Source organism: Podarcis melisellensis, assembly GCF_964234715.1.
Source record: "Podarcis melisellensis genome assembly, chromosome: 12".
Taxonomy (NCBI): domain Eukaryota; kingdom Metazoa; phylum Chordata; class Lepidosauria; order Squamata; family Lacertidae; genus Podarcis; species Podarcis melisellensis.
Window position 1 is genome coordinate 41,416,617 of NC_138544.1, and position 24,324 is coordinate 41,440,940.

The 24,324-nt window shown below is 41.5% G+C and overlaps 1 protein-coding gene across 14 annotated transcripts in view; it reads left to right on the forward strand.

The window, feature by feature from the left end:
- SVIL (supervillin) overlaps window positions 1-24,324 on the forward strand; it is a 143,718-nt gene that overhangs the window by 55,417 nt on the left and 63,977 nt on the right. For 13 of the 14 annotated variants that reach the window (XM_081931392.1, XM_081931386.1, XM_081931380.1 and 10 more), the window contains one exon: window positions 22,327-22,393. Coding sequence is in view for 11 of the 14 variants with exons in the window: in XM_081931386.1 (XP_081787512.1) it covers window positions 22,327-22,393 (67 nt within the window). In the remaining 3 variants the exon portion in view is untranslated. Of the gene's footprint in view, window positions 1-11,878; window positions 11,954-22,326; window positions 22,394-24,324 lie in introns of all 14 variants that reach the window. The other variant, XM_081931381.1, reaches the window with a different exon arrangement.

The window sequence follows — 24,324 nt, forward strand, 5'->3', positions numbered from 1 at the left end:
AAGGTTGGGTTAGATGTTTGTCCACAGAGTGACAGGCTACACGGAGTGCAGCAACCAGTCTCAGGAACGAATGTGCCTGATAATTGCACAAAGAAAAATGGGCACTAGACTTTTATATGTATAAATATGCATGTGACCACTGTGTTTCTCATTTTTCTTGATTCCTTTTGGAAGTGGGGAGATAGAAATTGGGTGACAAGTACAAATGGCTAAGATCAAACAGCTGGGTCACACATAACTTGTGTACAGTGGTAGTAAGTGCATGAAATCCAATGATCCATCTCCACCCATCTAGGCTGTCAGTACTTCAAATAATAAGGCATTAACTGACTATCCTTCCAGTTCACTCATGAAGTCAATCAAGAGTGTATTTGGGTCCAGTGGCAGCTAGTTGCAGCAGCTGGCAGGTTGTGGGCTGGTTTGTAGCATCTGCAGCATCTGTTTCATGAGATTTTGCACAGTTGAGTATTACAGCAGAAGTGGGCAGGAAGCAACGCAACTTGCCCTGTTCGCATCATTATGTAATTAATGAACCATCTTGCAGTGTAGGAGGATGTAGTGCTGTATTGTCAGGCAGACAAACAAAATACATAATGGTATGGAAAGAAAACAGTGAAACAGGGAAAGAAAACTTCCTGTATTTCGATCTTCAACCACTCTATAAATCTTGAGAATTTTGCAGTGTTTTATTACCTTTAGCAAAAGTGTATCTGATTTATCTTCCTGCTAGCTCAGCTTGTGTGCACCCTTTTTTTTGGGGTATGATATATAGGGGGAGTAAAAAGCTGATCTGTTAAGGAACATTTCATATAATATTCATCATATTATATTGATAGGAGTGTTCGTGAGGAGCTTTCCTTTTATAAATGCTGGAGCAGGGCTGCTCTGCTTCTCAGCCATGAACTCTGTCCTCCAGCCATGTAAAGCAGGCTATTGTACTAGGGTCTCAGTAAACACCCTGGGTTTTGCCACCTGCCTGGAATGTTAAAAAAGAGAGAATTGCCACATACATGTCATGGCTGGTGGATCTGTGTCTGGCAAGTCACCTTTTCCACTGTGATTGATCATTTGCACTTCCAGCTCTTGGCAGTATGAAATGTTGTTGTGATTGTCTCTCATTTGAGAGGCAGCTCAAGCTTGACTTTAGTAGTAGTAGTAGTAGTAGTAGTAATAATAATAATAATAATAATAATAATAATAATAATTTATTTATACCCCACCCATCTGGCTGGGTTTCCCCAGCCACTCTGGGCAGCTTCCGACAGAATATTAAAATACAATAGTCTATTAAGCATTAAAAGCTTCCCTAAACAGGGCTGCCTTCAGATGTCTTCTAAGAGTCTGGTAGTCGTTTTTCTCTTTGAAAAACAAAGTTTGGTAGAAGTTCGTTGCATCTCCCGGTTTAAGTGAATTAAAACAGTTAGTGGGAAAGGAAAGGTTGGTTTCTGTTCGAGATTCAAAAGAGAACAAAACTGAATGCTGATTGATACTCAGAAAGCTTATTTTACATGTGGCGTAAATTACCTTTTGAAGCAAACTGAAGCAGTCATTGGCTCTGAGATTGGAAGGAATCTGAGCATCTGACTGTCCCATTTTCTTCTTCAGAGTGAGTAATTTAAGACACATTATAAACACAGATTAAGTTGCTTCAGTAGTCTCTGCAGTTAAACGAGAAAGTAGGAAAAAAGTGACGTTGTGGTTTGGAGAGGTAAGCCGTACAAATTTTTAAAGCAATCCAAAATGTTTCTTTAGACTTGGGATCCAAAGGTTGTGTTTAGTTTTAACATTCCAAGTAGTTAAAGTTTTAACTGCTGTGTGTAGAGGGCACTAAGACATGGACACAAAAATTCAAATTTCCCTCTGATTAATTAAGCAAATACAGCATTTGTCACACTTACAAAATAATGGTTTCTGCTATTGTTATCCATTTAAAATCTAGCTGGGAGCAGCTGATCAGTGTCTCTGCGTGACTAGGACACATAGCAGATGCTAGATTGTCTGTCAGAGAAGAGGCAAGGCCTGAGTCCCAAGCCAAACATGATTTACTGCTTATTTTACACTCTCTTACACTCCAACATGTTGAGTCCCAAAACTAGGTTCTGTGTCTTCCCAGCTGTGCTTCCACGGAAGTCATGTGACTTGTGCAAAATCACGGAGCCCCAAAGATGTGCTTTCTCCAGGGTGAGGTTTTGGCGCAAAATCATGCAAAATCACAGTGCCCAAAATGACCACCTTGCTCTGGTGGGAAAAAAGGGATGTCCTGTTTCTTTCTGGGACACTTGTGGGGTATGTACTGTACTCTAACTTGCCCAGAGAACCTCTCACAAAGAAAACCATCCCAGAAGTAAAGTTGGCCAGAATGGCATTTGGTTGAACAAAACATCTGTGCAGACATCTGCATTTGCTATTATAAAGAACAGTCTTCAAACATCCATTGTTGAGATAATTATGTTTTGATTGGCCTTTGTCAAATGTTAGCTTGTAAGAGGACCACCAAGGCATAAAGCATGAAATGTCATTTAAAAATTGGTGCTTTTAATAGTGCATTTATTTATTTTTGTACACAGGATTCATGAGTCTCAAAGCATGCTAGTCAATATCCACATTAAGTCTGCAATAGGTTTGCCTTCTTTGTTTCGTTTGTTTGTAAAATGGTGCAGATGAGTGGGGAGATGGAAGAGGCACCATCATGAAAGTGCTTGCTGGAGGGAAAATTGCTTGCTGGAGGGCAAATTGCAACCCACTGCTAAAGACCTTCCTTGCCCCCAAGGTTTTCAGTGGTGAGTTGCTTTGTGTTCCTGGCTAAACTTCTTTGGACTATAGCCTTTTTTTAACTTCCTGTTCACATCAAGGGAGACATCAAAATTGTGTGGGGGGATCACAAATTTTAATGTTTTTTAAGGAAATTGTTTATGTGCACAACCCCATCACCAAAATTCTACAATCTAGATTTCCAACTGGAGTTTAAAAAGGCAGGGGTCAGATTTGCAAAACAATTGCAGAAAGGAACTGTTTTATTCCTTGCCTCCCTTCTCATGAGTTCCATTCCTTGCTTTGCTGCCTCTGCCTATTCCCATCTGCTTTCTTAGCTCTGCAAGCCTTTTCTGATTTGTCCACCGCACCAATCTTACTACTTGTTCTCTTTCCTGGACTGCATCTCTGACAAATTGTTCCACGTTGTCTTTCATTTGGGTAGCTTAGCCTGACTTTGCAAAGAGATTGTAGAAATATCCCCAGCATCAGGCATAGACATGTAGAGGAAGTACCGTAGCTCAGTGATAGAGCTGCTGCTTTGCGTGCTGAAGGTTCAATCCCTGGGATCTCCAGGAAGGGCTAGGAGAGCCTGGGAGAGCTGCAGCCAGTCAGTGTTGAGAGTAAGCCAGCTTCCTATTTTCCAAAGAATAAAAAGTATTTATGAAGAAATGAGTTCCCTAAGGCTTAAGGCTGATTTTCTGTTGCTTACACATTGTTTTAAAACATATTGTATTTCTGTTATTTTTGTCTTTAAATCTATCTGAATTGTGCAAAGCACTTTGGTTCCATGCTAGCATGAGGAGGCGAGACATGAGCATCCCACACAACAACAAAGTAACTGCCACATAAATGGGGTGGTCTGGAAAGGTCCCTGGGGTGCTCCCCAAAAGCCTTGGTGGGGGAAAAAGAATTCCTTGATTGAGAGGGATTTCAGAGGGTAAGCAAGGGCAGCCAGCTGAATAACCGTATCTTAATTAAACTCTTAATTCAGCCTGACCACTGGATGATTATTTTTCTTCTTCTTGGCCGCTTGGAACATTGCAATGGGCAAGCCGCCATATTTCCCAGATCAAGCCGTTTTTATGATAAGTGCAGAGACTTGTTTTTCTCGGCTCTCTTTTCTACAACCTTGGAGGATAATGTGCTTATATTTAAAGCAAAACATGTCCGTTTTGTGTATTATGGAAAGCAGAAGCACATGGCTGTGCTCTTGGCGCCAACTGAAGATTTCATTCATTTTGCCAAGCCATTGCCCGCTTGCATGTGGCCAGTACTCATTTATGAAAACAGCTAGGCGCACAGATGGCTCTTACTTGTTTCCAAATAAAGGCACAGCTAAAAAGGGTTCCGTTAACCGTCTGGAATGTAAGGAGTTGTGCAGGGAAAGGACCTCAATTTGTGGGCTGAATGGAGATGATTTTCCGTTTGCAAGCTCGGTGGTTGTTGTTATGTAATTTACAAAACCAAGAAACTTTGAAGGTTTCAAAAGGTAGTCTTCTATATATAGTTGCAGAGCTCATTTTTGTAGTCCTTGCTACAACACTGAAATTGCATTCTTTGAAATGGCATTTTAAGTGCTGAATGTTGAAGAGAACGTTCACATTCTAGAGCTTCTCTAGTGATAAGAAAGGCTGGCAAGAAAGCTGGCATGCATTGTGCCTTTTGTATCTTTGACTGAAATTGGCAGAGTGCATTCGTTTTAAGAAATGAATGAAAAGCCTATGTGTAGGCCCATTTTCATTTTTCATCTTGGATGTGTCCAAGCTGCCTAAGTTTGGTACAGATTATACTGAGGACTGAGCAATGCACTAGATTTGCATGTGCAGGGAAATTTTAATGTTGGGGTTTATTCAAATACATGATACCCCATGAGCATGGTATATTGCTCCTTTTCACAAATAAACTTTTCCTTGATGTGCTAGTTTTCTAAGTTCGTCTTTCCCATGGTAGCTTTCTAGGTGCAGGGTGTGTGTGTGTGTAGCAAGGCTAGCATAATATAATGGAGGTCAGATATCTCTCATGAAGCTCCTAAATGCAAAGATAAAACAGCCTGTTGCTGTTGTTTAGTCATTTAGCCTGAGAAACCTCAAAAGACTGAAACAGACAGACAAAACAAAAACTTTGCTGCTGAAACCACGAAGAACTGTAGCTTCGTTCTCACACATTCAAGAGATAATGACGTAAATCTAAGTTGAACCTCTTTGGGTTGCAGGTGCAAGCTCATATGACACTGTGTTTTGTGGTGTGTGTGTACGTGCAGTGTGTACACACAGAGTGTGTTATATGAGTTTACATCTGCAGCCTAAAGTGGTACAAGTGAGATTTACGTCATCCGTTGCATGTGTGAGAGAGAAGCCATAGTTCCTCATGATTCGAGCAACAAAGTTTGTGTTTTGTTTGTTTCAGTTTTTTCAGGCTGTTTCGTTTTTTTGCATTTAGAAGCTTCCTGAGAGAGATTTCAACCTCCTTTCTATTATGCTACCTGTCTGCGCACTGCCTGCATGCCTAGTCCCACAAGGGTATCTGCCAGGATAAACCATGCTTCTTGAAAATATTTTTAACCCCCCACCCTCAACCCCAGGGCTGCCTCCAAGATTTTTTTTTGGGGGTGCATCCTTTGATAGATCGCTTCAGCTTCTAGTGGGCTCTGGAGAAGTGACCTGATGGCTGAATGTAGCCACCTTTTCTGTTTCCCAGAATGTGACAGTGATTCCACTTCAGAGACCTAGAATTGTGAGAAATTAAAAAGTGTGGCTAGGTCCAGCTGCCTGGTGCTGGTCAGAGTACAGTCATACCTCGGGTTGAAGTAGCTTCAGGTTAAGCATTTTTGGGTTGCACTCCACGGTGATCCAGGTTTCGCTGCTCGTGCATGCGCAGACCCTCAAAATGACATCATGCGTGGAAGCGGCGAATTGCGATGCGCTGTCTCGGGTTGCGTTTGCTTCAGGATGCGAACGGGGCTCCGGAACAGATCCCATTCGCATCCAGAGGTACCACTATACCTGGGGCAGAACATTTATTTGAAGGGGACCCAGTGCAGCCATCAGCAGGCTAGAATATCTACACTCTAGTAGATTCAAAGAGCTGATACCAGCCTTGTTTGTTTTTTGAACAAACCTGGACCTGTGTAAAAACAACTGTGGAGGCCACGGTGTCAGCTGCACTAGTACAGATGGCTATAATAAGGTGTCTTAATACATTTCTGCACCTACTCTTCAAAAATTGTGTAGCAATTAGTCTGAGACTTTGGAGAACTTCTTATGGTTGGTGTTGTAGACAGTAGCTGGCTAGGTAGATCAAGGAGATGACTTAGCATAATTCAGATTCATGTGTTCAACTGTGGTGGGGGGTTAAAATGACTGTGATGCAACACCGTCACTCATTTCTTTAATGGGTTTTGAAGTGGGTAAAATGCTGCCTCCTGTTTATAACAGAAGTTGTGCAAAAGCACGCTTTGCTGTTGACATTTTCTGATATGTAAACAAATACAGCCTCTCTCTCTCTCTCTCTCTCTCTCTCTCTCTCTCTCTCTCTCTCTCTCTCAAAAGTTTACAAGCATAACTAATTGTATTGAACATTAAGAGAGCTCAGAAAGCAAGGGATTTAAAACTATAAACTTCTGACTAACATTCAGATGAGTAAACATACACTTTCTAGAGTTTAAAAAGCAGCATAGGGATTTTGGCAAAGATTTTGGTGAAAATAGCTCTGTTTCCCCTCCCACAATTACCCTATTTAAAACGACTTGTGTCAGATCTCCAAACTGCTATTTGAACACAGGGGAGTTTGGGGTCGGGGGAATTTGGAGGCCGTCCAAGAAGGGAAGTTTGAGAGGGAAGAAGCAAGATGCTGGTGTTCAGGAGCATCTGCCCCCTTGAATTTTGGCTTACAAATCAGGTCATACTACACTTTAAGTATGTACATGTATCATGGGGTAAATTGGTAAATATCTTGCTTAAATGAGCAACTTGCTGAATAAGAAGCTTCTGTAATATAGGAGCTTTGGAAGCAAAAATATTTGAGACCCTTAAATTTGACTGCTCTGTTTCTTTTTGAATAATTGTCTGGAGCAAAAGAAGTACATAAATGGGCTGTGAATACGTTTACCGCCCCCCCCCCCCCCCCGTTGTGCAGTGAAGTTAGAGCCTGTGAACTTCGGGATCTTAGGGACTCAGTTAGTGCTCCATTTCTGACCCTGGAATGATGAGGATTTTAGGCTGTTGGGGCAGCCATATGCTACATGAAAGTCTTGGCATGTCACCTACTCAAAGAGTCCCATGGAGTTTATTATTGCATTCCTCTTGATAAGTTACAACTAATTGAAATAGGCCTTGGCAGAAAAGCCAAATCCAAAAGGGATTATTTGCACACATGGTAAATCACTTAAATATGGCTTTATTGTCCAAAGATGAGAATGAAATGGAAGCATCTGTCCAATAAAATTATTTGAGTGAGATCATTCCTCTTCAATCATCCACCTCAGTTTTTCTGGATCTAATTATATATATAAAATACGCAGAAGCTCCCTTTCCGCAGAAATTCTTTGGGTTCTTTGGAGCACAGTCCTAATTGTAATGGACCGTTGACTTTTCAGAATATGATCTAGGGATTAATGAGTGCAGTACCCCAGGACAGGAGCTTAGCTGCAATGAAGAAGTGCCCCAAGGGGATGTCATTAGTTTCATTTCCACCCTCTCCTTCTTCCATGGTACTCAAGGCTATGTAACTGGAGTTCCCAGGCATTCTCCAATCCTCACAGAGACCATACTTCATACTTCAAGCTCCGTCCAATAAGAGTTCAGTCATGAAAGTCACTTTCAAGAGCAGAAGAAATAGGTTCTCCATAATAATCCACATGCTGCTGATGGTACTTGAGCCCAGAACATTAAATGGGGTTTTCCCCAACTCAGGCACACTTCAGTCAGTTTTAGGAGTTACTCAAAAAATATCCTGCGGTTAGGAATGGTGTCATTGTCATGTGTGATTAATAGAACTCACCTAGGTCTCCTGAATAAAGTGTGTAATGTGTATTTCCTCTTAGACTTTATTTGGTTAATTTGGTGTTTGTGTGTTTGTTTGTTTGTTAGCGAGGCTACACCAAATTTTGGATCTGTAGCTTTGCAGCTATTTTTTAATTCTATGATATGCATTGATTTTTATAACCTGCATATGGGTTTCCTGGCAGTGGCTTTTTTCTAAATAACATAGGAAGCTGCCTTCAGGCAGGTCAGGGCATTTCCCCATGTAGCCCAGCATGATCTACTCTGGCTTGCCCTGGCTGTCAGAGGTCCTTGGGTAGGAGTCTGCCCCCATCATCTACTACCCAATCTTTTTAGACAGGGAAGCCAGGGATTGGACTGGGATTCTTCTTCATGCAAAATATGGGTTCTGTTACTGAATTGTGGTTCGTCCCCTGATAATATATTATGAATTTATACAGCCCACCCTTGAGAAACCTCCTTGGTATCACTGAACACAAACAAAAAAACTTCTATGGTTCCTCACCCTTCCCTTTTTCTCTAAAATCTGTGTTTGTTCAACTTTGTTTTCTTTGTTCCTCTTCGTAGGATATGCCTGGCTGCTAGTTGATTGCACCATGCCAGCGTAGACTCTTGACATGAATGAGTTTTCGTGGCTATGTGTCATGTGCTGTGCTCAGAGTTCTGCTCTTTTTGGCCCAAAAAGATATTCCAAAGACCAACATGTTTGAAAAGCAAGGATGTGACTAGGAATGGGAACAACAGTCTCTGCTACCAAATACTTTTTGCTGGGGTTTGTTTGTTTGGCCTTGTAATGTTGTGAAGGCATTTTAGGCTTACAAATATCTTTTTGATCTGTATTCCTAAATTAATTGGCTCAAACTGTCTCGTTGTGTGAATATTTGCATTTACACAACAGGAAAGTCTGTTTCAAATTACTTCAGCTAATGGGAAGAGCTTGTTTCTTTGTTCAAGCCAAATATATTGTACAAAGTCCAATTAAGCATTGTAGAGTCAAGTAAAGGATGGCCCTTGGTGATTGGCTATATATGTGGGGACATAGCCTTGTACAAGCAGACACAGATTTGAATAAATATGCCTTAAACCAGGTTGAGGATGAATGGATGCCCATTTCCCCATTCTGTGTGCATTTTGCAGTTGTGTGTGATATTTATACATAGAATCATAGAACTGTATAGCTGGAAGGGGCCCTGAGGTTTATTTTGCAGTGCAAGAATCCTACCCGGGATCAAACCACCAACCTTCTGGTTAATATGTTTGTGAATATTTGATTTCTTTTTTCATTTGCATCCTTGCTTTTGTATTTAAAAAAAACACCTGAATGCCCCAGACCAGGAAACTGCTAAAATTTCACTTTTATAGAGGTGGGCACAATTGCTGATGATCAATTAAGCAAGGGTATTTGATTAGCATCACCTGTCTGCTACTTAGCCTCTTAATTCCTATGGAAGCGTAAGGGTGTACTTAGCTTTTCACACATGACTTCTCCTTTTTGCCTTTATTTTTGTTAAATAAATCATGGCACAGTATAATATGACATGTGTTGTTATTCATCTGAGGTTGTATTTACCTAATTTTAAGACCTACTAAGGAAGAGATTGTTATTATGTAAAACCACAGAATTCAAAGAGGGTGTACTTTCTTTTTCCCGTGAACGTATGTCCTGCTCAAGAACCAGACTCCTAAAGACTAGCATAAAAAATTACAATTAAATGAGGTTGTTAGGTTGCTTCTGTTAACACCAAAAATGAAAGATGGGCCTTTGCTCTTAGGAACTTGCTATTTAAAATGTTGCATTTTAGTCATATTTGAGACACCAGGGACAGTCAGAGGGTTGAGGGTGAGGGTGATGGAGAAGGCCCTCACTTTTAATGCCAGGAATTGCATTTATGAGGTTCCACATTCAGCCTCTGACCTACTCAGTTAAACTTAAAAGATACTGTGTTAGTGGAAATGAAAAGGACCTTTGCCTGTCATTCTGCAGAGTTGCTACCAGTCAAGAGCACACGATTAAGCAGAATGCAACAATTCATGTAATTGCAAGTGGATTGGACATTCTTAACCCTGCTTAGTAGGTTTGAAATATCTGCACTGAACTCTTGGAATAATGTTGAGAATAAATGATAAGAGGGAGGTTTGCAGACCCTTTTCTCAACAGCACATTCTATTCATAAGCCACCCAGCCCTAACAGTGATGGGATGAGCATGAACTTCATTAGAAGCAAATCACATGCAGTCACGTTATATTATGCAGCTTCTGTTGCAGTTTGCTGACTGCGTTTTTAAATCTCTACAAAAGGGGCATTATCTTATTTCAAAGCTTAAGTCCAAACAAGACTAATTTATAGATTTAGGACTTGCTACCAAGGAAAAGTCAAATGGTAAACCCAATGGCTACGATTGCGGGGGGGGGGGGCATTTTTGCCCTACTCTCTTTTCCCCCCTATTGAAATCATTGGGGCTGATCACATGGCTAGCCTATTCGCATTGACTTCAATGGGACCAAAGTGCAAAGAAGTTAGCCTGCATCTTCCACTACCCATAGAATATATGGTACATGGAAGGTGAGCATGTAAACATGTTTTGGCCACATACCTTCTGAAGTGGTACAGTTTAGCAAGAGCTGGTCCATGTGATTCTGCTGCTCTTGTGTCGCTTTTCTTGAGCTGCAGCCTAGCCTCTTCAAGAGAGATAAGAAGAGTTCATGAGGTTCTTGTTGGCCCAGGCAAAGCTTCTCCTGGCCATCAGATGATGTGCCAGGTCTGTTAGGAATATTTTGTGGGCATATGAATCAACAGCTTTGCTTGGTCTCCCGTAGAAGTGACAGAGTTTATCATCCTGTGACTTGCCAAGGAGCCAGGGTGTGTTTCCTACCCCATACCTATTAGTACCTTAATTAAGAACAAAATGACGTGCTGAGGACTACTGAAACATGGTAGCAACAGCACGAGGGGGATCAGTTGCTCCCTAAAGGAAAGGAGAGAAGCTGATTATGGGGAAGGTGGGTGAAGAAGAAGTGTGGGCCTGTTTCTTAACAACGAGAGCTTGGACAGGCTCCTGACCAATATAGTAAGCTACCTCAGTCACAAGTCTGGCAGAGGAGGGTGAACTGTTTTTGCCATTACTCCATCCTAAATATAATGAGTGTTCTCACTGCTGATCTTGCATAGATGCTTCATTAGTAATCCCGGGGATGACAGCAGCTAGCAAATTTAAAATGACTTTGGGAGCAGTCAGATTCTGGGTGACCTGAGGACTGAATCTGGAGCCACAGAGAATCAAAAACATTAAAATGGCAGAGTGACACCAACCCAAATTGTTAAGTTCTTAATTCAGTAGCATTGTACTTCAATGTGGGGCTTGCTGTAATCCTATTGTATGTTGTTTGCCCTGAAAGGACAGTCTTCCCTGATGACTAAGTAAAGTAGTAGAGCCAAGCATACATGACTATCAGTCAATTTCTGCCTCAAGTGGGCAAAAGCCCCTCTTGCCATCTTGGACTGCAAAAAGTCTAGTAGTCCTACTGGTGGGTTTCTGGTGACTGCAGAATGTTCATACATCTTTGAATGTGTTTTGCATGTTTCCTACCTGTATCCTATGAGCTGCTTTAAACAGAAATTAAAAATGTAGAATAGGTCCCCAGAAATGGGTAAACTGGAATGGTCTGAAACCACATGAGGCCACCACCTTGTTGAAGCTAAACAGGGGCTGGTCTACCAGATGGGAGACCACCTGGGAGCCACATACATGCCGCCATGAGCTCCATGGTGGAAGACAGGCAGGATATAAATGTAAGGAAATAAAATCTTTAGAAAAGATTTAACTTCTATTCTATATAATTGTTGCTTCTGATTGCTTTTTACCTCATGCACTTTGAATTAACAATTTACTTTATAAAGTCCATAGTTGCACCCATTTAATTCACCTTTAATCAAGTTTTTAAAACTGGAAATACTTTGACATGTAGGAAAGCATTTTATTGTATCTTTTAATATGACATACAATGTCAGCTGGTCTTTACAAATGTGATCCATCCTCTTGCCCAGATCATGTTGCTCCGTGATATTTTTTTGACAGTGCATCCTTTTCTTCCCTCACCCCCACCGTATGTTGTTGATCTAAAGATTTCCTATGACTGGATATAAAACTTTCTGCAGCAATTGGGAGAGGATAGCTGAGCACCCTCTGTCTGCCAAAAGGTAGGCTGTCAGTTGCTTGAAAGGTAAACACTACATGACCTATAAGCCAGCCAGTCAACTTGCACATTGCCTTATTAGGTAAGTAGCTGGAAATGGAGTCTGGGGACAGAATTTGCTGGATGGCAAACTGAGCATCCGCCGGGGGGGGGGGGGGAGAGAGGGAGAGAGAGAGAGAGCCCAACCTCCCAGTAGATATGGCCCAATAGACATTCACTGGACTGAAATCACTCTTCACTTGCATTTTCATTAAGTGTGGAAATTCATTTTGCAGGCACCAGAACATGGGGTTAACAGATCCATCTTAATAGCTCATAAATTAGAAATATATTGCTCTTCTTCCATTGTATCTAGAACAACAAGGTCAATACTATAAGATACTGTATAGTAATATTGCTATCAGTGTATGCATTTTTCCATTGTTGGTTTTTGTTAATTCTTGGTTGTATTGACATATTTGTAAGAAAGAAAGAAACTATTGCAAATAATACATTTCTTCATATTCGTCTTTTCCCCCTTTAGTTTGCCACAGACTTCAGGGGAATTTCGGGGAGGAGAGCATGGAAAGCAGGCTTTTGTGTGGCTAAGGTGGACTAATGACCTGATAACGTGGTCTGATAAAGCAGATAGGATCAGGTGTAAAGCACATTGAAAGAGTTCCATTTGTGCAACAGTTCAAAACCATTGAAGTGCATCATTCAAACCCTGAGTCAGATGGTGGGTGGTGTCAATTAGTGCAATCAGTTCATTCTAACTGGATGCATTTCCTTGCATTTGTGAAGCAGTGTCCATTGGTATTAACCTAAAAAATGTGGATGACTGCCCATACAGCAGTTTTTGCCCTTGGTTTTAAGAAAAGCTAGCCCTAAAAATGGTTTGAGCATATAAAGTAGACTAGCCACAATGTTTTGTGGACTGATCGGTACAGAGTTTAGCACCATTTATTTTTTTTACAGTTTCATAATGGATCTGGAATAGTCTTTGGATAGAATATTAGGATATCAATACTCAGAAAATAAATGACACAAAACCAAAATCAGATCTGAAGCATAGAAGAGCTGTGTGTCCTTTATGCTCTGTTTATAGGCAACAACAACAACCACAAAAAGCCAGTGGATTGCTTGCGTAGTACATAATAGCAGTGCTTGTGCACAGGATGTGGCGCTTTGGCGGGGGGAGTATCCAAGCCAACCCCATATCTTCAATTCACTCTTGTTGACTCAACTAGAGGAAATGCATTCATTATTTTCCAGTCATACTGCCAGCGATCATGTTACATCAACACCATGGTTGGTTGTTCCATGTTGTGTAATGACCAGAGTAGTTGTAATCAGGATGTTTTCTTATCTAAAAGACCCCTCCTAAAAATGTCCAGAATGTCATAGTTGAATTACCTTTGCCAGGTGTTGTACTGTCTTTGTCTCTCCTTTTAAAAAGAACTGCAGTCTTAGAAGTGACTTAACACTCAGCAAGATATGGCTTTATTTTGGAGATGAACGATTTGGGAGTCCCTCTCTCTCACACATATATATGCAGGATGAATTTCTGCCCCTCTACCCTGGGGGGTTGTGTTTGGAACTGGATGGAGGGCAATTTGTTTTTGTTTGGCAGAGAAGAATGCTTCTTGGAAGTAAATAAACTGCTGAAGACTGACAAGGATTTGGGGAATGAATATTGGGGTTTTTTCCATAGGAAGATGCATATGTATAAGTTAAAGTAGAGAGGCTGTGTGCTTTCAACACATCTGGCATCAACAATTTGCAATTGTTCTGTAAACGTGCTACATGTTTCTGTTCTTGGACAAATACTTTCTATTTTGATCCTCACCTATGACCTCTTTGAAACAGTTTCTGCAGTGCAGTACAAAATTCTGCTTCTACAGGGATGTGTCCAAACTTTCCATACTCTGCAACACCGTCTTGCATCATTGTATAACAATAGCTGTGACTGAAGGAAAGTGAAATGGATTAAACATTTTCCTCGCTAGAGGGATGATCTCATGTCAGGAAATTTTATACCCAGTTGGAAGCTCATATAAATAACATCCACTAAGAGAACAGAGTAACATTTGCAAATCTTCTTGGGAGGGGGAAGAGCAGCAGGAAGCTCTCTGAGATCCACCCATGTTTTATGTTTACAAGTCCGTGTATCCCCTTCACCTCCCCAGTAATTGCGTGTATCGGGATTAAAGCATGACCCACCACCACTCAGTGTGTAGTCGTTGCTGAAAAATATGCAGCCCATTCTGAGTTGCAGCCTGGCACCAGAAATTGTATGGGGTTTGTATGGCAGTATGTCATTGCTACGTACTTAAAGGACTTGGGGCACAGGCCTACGGCACAAATCTGGGGAGCAGACTTACAGAAGACTCAGCAGGGATGGGGCTGATCTGCACCAGCCTAGCCCCTGCTCCATACCTGCTGACACCAGGCAGGTGCATTTCACAGTATTCTTTTTTGCACCTGCTAAAAACATCTTTGTTTAGAGATATGAACCTAGATATGAACACTACTGCTGAGTGTTTTTAGTTTGTCATTGATCTTATTCTTGGAATGTTTGGCTTTAATTATATTGATCTACTCTTTTTGCATGAAATGGGCAAAAAAAATACTTGCCTTACTTTCCTTTAATCGGGCTTGCTTACTTTCCCCTTCACCCACTGATGACAGATGTAGGAACTTAGGAAGAGCCCTGCTGAATGAGGCCAGTGACCTATCTGCTCCAGCATCCAGTTCTCACAGTAGGAAGCCCAAGAGCAGGAGCTGAGCACTACAGTTCTCTGCTCACTTGTGATTCCCAGCAACTGGTCTTCAGAGGTCTACTGCCTCTGATGGTGAAGGAAGGACATAGCTCTTGTGGCTTGTAGCCACTGACAGCTTTATCCTTTATGAACTCCTGTTCTAAAACCATCCATGCTGGTGGCAGTTGCTACTACTTGTAGGGCAGGTTCCATAGTTTAGCTATGTGCTGTGTGATGAGGCAGCCCTGTTTAGGGAAGTTTTTAATGTTTGATGCATTACTGTATTTTAATATTTTGTTGGAAGCCGCTCTGAGTGGCTGGGGAAGCCCAGCCAGATGGGCAGGGTATAAATAAATTATTATTATTATTATAATTACTATTATTATTATTATTATTATTATTATTATTATTATTATTATTTATTATTTCTGTCCTGAATTGCCCAACATCCATTTTATTGTTCTAGTGTTACGATAGAAAGAGAGAGAAAACATTTCTCTATTCACTTCCTCCACTCCATGCATAAATTTGTACTCCTCTGATCTGCTTTTTCTCTAAATGAGAAAATGCTGCAACTGTTCTTGATCAGCAAGTTTCTCCTTGATCATTTTGGTTTCCCTTGTCTTGACCATTTCCAGCTCTGCAACACCCTTTGGGTGGGGACGCACATATAGCTGAAATTTCTGGGTCCCTTGCACATAGGACTCTGTCTGTTGTCTCTGCTTACTTTAGTTCTCATAGTCCCATTGCCCTTCCTCTCATCAAGTTAAGTCTGCGATATTAGTTGCATTTTCTTAGAGCCCTGTTGAAGGCTGAGAGTCCTCTTGGGAGGACAGTCTTAACGTGGATGTTTTGTGGCACATTAGATCTGTCAAACTTCATCTGCATTCATGCTCATGTGTCATTGTGTAAAGATGTTTTGTTCCTGCTGAATTTTTGACCTCACAGACCTGTGTGAGGAGAGGAACCCACACAACTGTCTGTACCACATTAAGGCTTGTGTTCCCTGGTGGAATTGGCTGCTGTTCAGAGACCTTGAGTTGACTTTCACATCCAAGGGGCTGGTTGGAACTTGTATGAATACATTTTTTAAAAAATAAAAATAATTATTCACATTTATGCTGTTTGGAAAGTCCTTGCAATATTTGGAAGCCTGCCCCCATCGTCTAAAAGCTTGGTCAGCTAACAATTAAATACATAAAATATCTGCTAAAATCAAAGCAAAGCAAAATCAAGTGGGTTTTTAGGTGCCCTTCGAGAGGAAGGAAGTGCCACAATTTGTTTGTAGGGCCTCTGGTGTACTTTGGTCATCCAAGACTTGGTGATACCTCTAAGAAATCCTCACAAATCAGGGACCTTAGATTCTGACTTGATAATAAAACTTTATAGCCTCCAAGTGGAACTGAACAATGTAAGCTACTTAAGGAGGGCAGAAAAGCAATATGGTTTCTTGACATTTCAGTGTGTGTTCACCAAGGCTGCCCCCACCATTACCCAGAATAGCATTTCTGCACACAGTGGCAGGAGAGGGAGAGAGAAAGAATGAGAATTGCTGCCGCTTTTTCAGTGTAGCCTTTCAGGAAGATAGGAAGCAACCATCTAGCTCAGCATTATCTTCTCTGATGGGTAGTAGCTCTCCAGACAAGAGCATTTCCCAGCCCCCTACCCTGAGACAGAAAAATCTCTGTGTGTGAAATAAGTCCCTACTCTTGCCATTTCATTAAAAAATATGGTTGTGTGGCATAATAGACCTCAGCCACCTTTTGACGTTAGACGAAATATCAATAACTTCCAAGAGATCTTTTAGTTGCATGAGATAATCACTAGATGGCTGTATGCTGGAATATCCCTGTGTTGTGCTTCTTTGCAAAAAATCGCAGGAAAATCTTCATTTCAGCTACTTAATCCTGACACTTGAGAAGGGAGTGGATTTGAGTCTTAAGCACATGATGAGCTAGGAAGCTTAAAATGATCTCTTTGCCCCCTTCCCTTTAATATCCCTCTTGTGTATTTCACTCTCAGCAAATCACTCTAAAGAATAGTACCTTATGTTGATATCAGCGCTGGGCAAAGGCCAGCCATTGCAGAATCTTCCTGTGACCATTCAGTGGGACATATTGCCGGAGATGAGATTATTGGGCAGTAACATGCTTAATTCACATGTGATTTTAATGCCTCTCTTGAGCTATTGGGACACATCAAAATACAGTTAGACTTGTATTATAAATACATGCCTTTCCTAGGGCTGCCAGCTTTAAAACAACAAATTCACAGGAAGCTGCACTGACCAGCAACAGTTTTCCAGGGTTGCAAATTCCTCTCTTTGACAAAGCCTACCTGGATCTGCCAGGGATGGAACACAGGACCTTTTGCATGCAAAATCAGGTGTTCCTGTTTTTTGTCAAATAAGGTTAGCATCGGAGCAACCTTTAAGGGGATAGAAGGCTTTTGGAATGTTGTTATCTATGGATATCCACTGTATTTTTTGACCATGTGAACTGTGGAAATATAGGTCAGAGGGACAAGTTCACAAATTCCATATATGCAGCATTTTTTAAAAAATACCCATGGTTAAAACATTCAGCTCCAAACCACTATTTAAACTTCCCATGTTCAAAGTCCGTTTGGAAGCTAGATGTGAAAAGCTATTCACAGTGGAAGTGCTATCAATGCATTCCTGCCACCATTTTCCCTTTTGAACAGTTGTGCCTAGTCCCTTTAGAACTCTTGAATTTAAGGAGTATTCTGGAGGTTTTGAGAGATCATCTCCTGAACTACCAAACTGGAGTGAGGGTGTTTGGGGTGCATACGGAATGCATATTTGGGCAAAGGGCATCAGTTACTTTTCATGAGTCTGTGAAGACTAGAATAAGAACTTACTCCTTTAAATGAGACACCTGGATAATCTACTCTCCCCTCACTGGAAAAACCATGCTTCCATCCCTTTTGGTTGGTTTGGTTAAAAAAAAAGAAAGGTTTTAACCCTACTTAACATTGAAGTCTCTTCATTTGAAAGGAGTTCATCGAATTAAAAATGAATCCTGCTGTTAGGTGAATTGTGTCCTACCAATTTTTACAACCATACTTTTAACACCTTGCGTCTTTAAATTTTGAAGTTCTTCTGAGACTGATGTCTGTTCCCAAGAACTTAGTTACTCATCTTTCCTCCCCCTCAACTGTGAACCAAACACCGTTTTGCTCATATGCTGTTCAGAATTCTCAGCAGTTTCAATATTTTGCTATTAGTCTGCCAATAGTAGGACAAGTGTTTAGCATAATGGATATGATTACCAGCATCGATCCTTCTGTAGAAACCAAACTGCTTGGCTGTCTCTGCTTTCTGTTTAAACTATCACTGCAGTATATTCTGATTACAGGTATCATATTTGCCTTTCCTTTATGGCAAATGAGGATTTATTTATTTTTCATTTCTATTCCCTAGTCAAAATAAAGGCGAGCTATTTAATTGCTAGAATATAAATAGTCATTCAGCTAACGGTTTCAAGTGGTAATATTATGAATCTCCCGGTCACCATTGTCCAATCTGTTTTAGCATTCATGTGCCTAATTTCTGTTTGTAATCTGATTACTGCCTTGAGCTGCTCCACTTTGCAGCCTATTGCTATGCATTTACTGTACTCCCTGGGACGCGATAGCCTGACAGCTCCAGTCCTGAGCTATGAAAAAATCTCTACACAATATTGCTAAGACGGGCCTAGGGCTGTGGCTGACTGAGAATTAGCTGCTATTGTAGTTTTCTCCTTTTGCCTGGTCCCTTTGTTTTCTGCAACCATGTTTCGAAATCCTTGGATATCCAGCTATTTGCGAAATGTCAGCTACTCCGAAGACCAAGGTAAGAGTGCCAAGTCCATCGGAAATAATGCAACTGAATGTAATTTATTGTAATCTAAATTCAAACAGTTTTCTTTGAGCTTTTTTCCCTTCCCCTCCCTCCCGCCATGAAAAAAATATTTACCACTTTGGTAATCAGCATTTAGTTTGGCATCTAGTCTTATTGTTTTCCCAAAGGACGCTCTTTTAAAAAATCCGATTAGATGAATCTTCTAATTAGCTTAGCTAGCAGTTGAATTAAGGCCTTGTAGATATACTGAGTAACCATTAATGGTAATATCTTTTGAGCATTTTTTTAAAAAGGTGATGTCTGCATTGTGCATATGTTAAGAAGAGGCTTGCTTGTTTGATTTTTTAAAATTGTTTTGATCGGTAGTGCAGTGATCAGTTTAAACTTTGAAGCAATAAATCATTTTATTGCCTTCAGAAAATAAACAAATAAAACAGTGCATGCATATATTAATTGCTTTCCAGTGAAGAGTTTTATTAATACAATTGCCATAATCCTGTGACCGCCCAGGGAACAAAGTATTGATACGTTTGCAGTGACTCCTTAGTATTCTGGAGAGAATAGTGGACATGATTGTCAGACTAACCACCAAAATATCAGCCAACCCTCTTGAGAGAGCCTAGAAAACAGAAATGCTTTGACGTCTGTTAAACATCTTTATGTAATTTAAGGGCTGAATGCATGCTATTTGAGCAATAGGTTTCTTTCCCCCCACCCCTTGAAACTTTTAACACATAATGTCAAAAACATGTACCGTCCACTAAGTGAAACTTCATTTACGGAACTTTTTGAGGCAAGGTATCGTAGCATTTTGCAATTTGCTGTAGATTGAAAAGGTACCCTCCCCGCCCCCATCACATTCACACAAACAGTGTACCAATATTTTAAGCTGCTCTGTGCATTGCAGTTATTCAAAATGTGGGTTTGGTGCTTCATGGTTAATGGAGAGTCAAATCATAATATCACGCAGGCTTTTTCTTCTTTGGCTAGCTTCCCTTCTTCCTCCACATCCCTTAAGTTGAAAGCTTCTCCTGTTTTGGCTGGGAATGGAGAGGAATTTTCTCTGTGGCCTTCTGGAGGCTTTCATGGTTGAGAGAGGTATCCATGCCAAAAGCTGTGTTGGGTTATACACCATTTAGAATTGCTATAAATTTTTACGCATGCCTGGCTTTAATTTAACCAAACTCATATACTGTTAGAGAATTATTAACAGCTGCTCTTTCCAATAATACAAATCTATTATTCGTAAAGGTCGTTCTTTTTCATTAAGACGCAGAGTTTCAAACAGGGTAATAATGGTAAATCCCTGCTAATGCTTGCCTTGACTATGGTGTGTCTTTCTTTGTTTTCGAGTTGCTTTTTAGGGCAAGCTTTATCCCTATTGTTACTTTGGGGAACAAAATAAACTGGATATCATCATAGGACAAAGCAGATGCCAAGTTGGAAAACGATGTTTGCTGACAAGACTTCAGAAACACTAAATTGTTACTGTCTATTCCAGTTAGCTTAAAACAATATTTTATTGACTACTTAATTTTTTCCAAACTTTCTACCCTTCTCTTTCAAAAGCCAAGTCATTTCAGTGTGGAGGAGGGAGAGAAGATGGGAGAGCATACTGTTACTTAGCTTTATTTAAAACTTATTCTAGACCATGTTTCCATTTGAACAAACAAATTGATTGTATCCAAGGCTGCCAATGAATGGAACATTACTTGCTCAGGCAACAGGACTTACTCTTGCTTTCCTTGGTGTGCATCCCATACCCTTTTCTCTCCCCTGCGCAACCTCAAATTCTGTTCCAAAAACTTAGGGGATCCAAAGAGTTGGGGGCCGACAGGAGGAGAGGAAGGGGAAGTCCCATTGCGTGGCAAGGTCCCAAGCCCTCCCGAGATGTTGGTACAAAGACACATGAAACCAGTATTTTAGGTTAATGGGCTAAAAAGCCCACAACTTTATTGGTTACAGAATGTGAGTGGTATTGGCTTAGGCCAGGCATAGGCAAACTTGGCCCTCCAGATGTTTTGGGACCACAACTCCCATCATCCCTGACCACTGGTCCTGTTAGCTAGGGGTGATGGGAGTTGTAGTCCCAAAACATCTGGAGGGCCGAGTTTGCCTATGCCTGGCTTAGGCATTGGAAACGAACTGACTCTATCTGACTCCTGCCCATCTGCAGGAAGTCTCGGAAGGGTTAATCACCAATTGGGGGAGCCCTCCTGCTGCGCATCAACTAGGAACTCCCCCAGGGTCGCCGCTCAGGGTCGTGCCATAGCCCTAGCTCCCATCTGGACTTCAGACAGAGACCACACCCATTGGATTCCTTTAATGGAATACCCTTGAATTAGGAGGTGTAGGTGATGGCCACTACCTCCCCTCACCTCCAACCGAATACTCCAATGCCTAACCGCCTAACCTTACAAAGTTGTGACGATTTCCTACGAGGCAGGTGAAAAACCAAATGGCTGGTGCCAATTTGCCAAGTGAAAAAAAATCCTACCAGCCCCTTCAACAGGCAACCAACAGGCGAGGTCGATAGCAAGGTGAAGAGATAAAGAGCCTAAACTTAGGGAGGGAGGGAGAACTGAGCAAGGAGGAAGTAGAAAAGGGGCAAGTCCTCTACCATGGGCAGTTTAAATAGCCCAAGCCACGCCCCCTGACCGACCGGATTGGTCGGCCCAAGGGATGACACGGCTGAGGGCTCCCAATGGCGCAGGGGCTATACCGCCCCGAGCGCAAGGTTCGGGCTTGTGACCAGCCCACAACGTCATCTCCCCAGGAACCGGAGATGGCTTTGTGTGAGTGGAAATCTGTTGGATACAGCCCAAAGCCATTTGATTTACTTCCTGCGAGGGCCATGGATGCAGGCAGTAGTTGCAAAGTAGCCTCATCTAGGGTTGCCATACTTTTCTTTCCAGATTTACACTGTTTGAAACATGGCAGCCCTGCCATTACCTTCCTTTATATCTTACTTTTCAAGAGTATCTCTGCATGGCATTGGGGAACTTAGATTCATTGATCTAATACATTCTGCAGCAGCTCCACTTGTTCCAGCTGTTCCACAAGGCATGATGGGGGAATGTTGGAGTCAATATATGAGCAGACTCCAAAGATGGTACTGTTACCAAAACCCTCTGCAATTTTCTTGCATGGGAGGAGGGGGAGTCCAGAACAGGTTCTCACCACAAATTTCCTGCATCTTACTTTTGTGCAGTGGTTCCTGCACTTCCCACTCAGGCTAATCCAATCTTTAAACAGTAGAAACAACTACTGTAATTGCACCATTATTTTGTAATGCAAATGTGAAGTATGAATGGTAAACCTGTTTTTAATGGGAACATGCCTTGTAAGTATGGATCAAACATCACCAAGATGTGTATATAGCTAAAAACCCTGTGTTTAATGGTTTCCATGTTTAATGCAGGAAGTACATGACAGTAATGATGTGAGCAGCATGCTTACTCATTCATGGCAAGTGGCAGTTTGGTTCACCATGGTGTGGGCTACTGTGGAACTTATGCTAACTACAGTATAATAAATTTACCCAAGGTGCCAACAGGAGAGCTACTGGCCCAGTCCTCTGTTCATAGTTCTAAGTCATAGTCAGTGTTCTGTTATTATTTTCTCTCCCCAGCATTGTTTGCTTTCGCCATATGAACACTTAATAATTGATTTGTTTGGCTCAAAGTGCAAGGTTAGACTATTAAAGCACTGGTGTTTTTTCCCTCTCCCAATATACTTTCGCTGATGTGATATAATTTCCTTTCTTTTTTCCAGATTTTGACAAAGAAAATTTGGTCAGGTATAAGACTCCAAGATTACTCCAAAGGAGGAGGACACTAAGGTAAACAAACAAACAAACAAACAAACAAACAAACAAACAAAACACTCTTAAGAGTTCTTAGGTGTAACTGACTAGTCTCTGGTGAGAACAAAGAACAACACTTGGCTTAATCTTCATCATTGTAGTATTTATATAGCAGAAAACAAAGAGTCCTTTGACACCTTGGACACTAGCAGGTATTTTGGGCTAGTTCATGCCTAGTAAACCCTGGTTTATAGTTTACTCTGGATATTGTTGAATTGCCTCTGTTTGCTCCACACTGCCTGGAGCCAGGAGGAACAAACTATCTGTGATTAGTGTTGTGTGTGAACCATCACTCATGATCAGTTTCTCTTCCATTAGCAGCAAGTCAAGAACAAACCTTGGCTTCTGCCTGTAGTTTCTTTGGAGAAAACAGAGTGCAAGTGTTGGCAAGGATATAATGTCAAGGCAAGGTTTGTGGTTTGTTGTTCCTGGCTCCAGGTCAGGCAGAGCAATTCAGCAGCAAGAACTAGCATGCTGCTATTTCATGGTAAGCCATAAACCATGGCTTACTGGCTATGCAAACCAGCCCATAGTATTTTATGGGGCAGGTCCCACTCTGTCAGATGCTTGAAATGTTATTCTCAGCTGGCAGGGGGGGAAAACTAAGAGTGGAGCCAAAAGCTATGAAATGTAAGAGGAACAAGGAGGTCTGTGAGGTTTCTGTTCAAAGTTCAAATTGAAATGTCACAGTCCTCCTGTACTTGGTAATTCATCGTCTTGTGACACCACTGTTGACACCTCCTGTATATCTCTGTGTGTGTGTGTGCACGCGTGCGCGTGTGGCTCACAACTGAAGGTAACATTTCATGCACCTAAAAGAAGGTTGCTAACCCATGAAAACATATGTCACAATAAATCTGTGCATCTTTAAGGTGCCACAAACAAAGCGGGTGGCGCTGTGGTCTAAACCACTGAGCCTCTTGGACTTGCTGATCAGAAGGTTGGCAGTTCGAATCCCCGTGACAGGGTGAGCTCCCATTGCTCTGTCCCAGCTCCTGCCAACCTAGCAGTTTGAAAGCGCACCAGTGCAAGTGGATAAATAGGTTACTGCTGCTGCAGGAAGGTAAACGGCATTTCCATGCACTCTGGTTTCCATCAGGTTGTTCCATTGTGCCAGAAGCGGTTTAGTCATGCTGACCATGTGACCTGGAAAGCTGTCTGTGGACAAAGCTCCCTCAGCTTGAAAGTGAGATGAGTGCACAACCCCATACTCGCCTTTGACTGGACTTAACTGTCCAGGGGTCCTTTACTTTTTTTTTTACCTTTTACCCCTCTGAACATACATACATTTGGAGATATCAGCAGTCACTGCACTAATTATCCATACAGATTCACCCTAGAAATTAAGAAAGTGGTTGTATAAACCAATCTTTTAGTCTCTGTCCTAATAATAATAACAATAATAAAAGCTCCATATCATGCTTTTGGAATAGAGCAGGCTTGGGTCCTGAAGGAGCCTTCTTGAGCAATAAATGGAACTCCAGCCAAAAGCAGGAGAGGCAGGAAAGAAACCAAGTACCTATGTTTTGCTGTTACTGCTGTCATGACATGTATGTACAGTACATGCAAATACTGGCTGGTCCTCCCTTGGTTGCAATAAAAGCTTCTGCTCTGCCCAGGCCCACTTAGCTGCCTTATGCCAAGTCACACCACAGGTGTGGCTCTTGGGAATCTCAGATCGTGGTCCCATCTCCCAGCCCTTTCAATTGGATATGCCAGGGACTGAACCTGAAACCTCATGCTTGCAAATTCCATGTTCTGCTGCTGAGTTATGTCTCCCATCTACTGAGCTGTGGTCCCTCTACATAAAGAGCAATAGAGGAACTGAAATAAAGAGAGCTGATGTATGTATGTTAGTCTGTATTTTAAAAGGAATTGTTATGTACGTTTGTTTTTGCTGCCTTTTC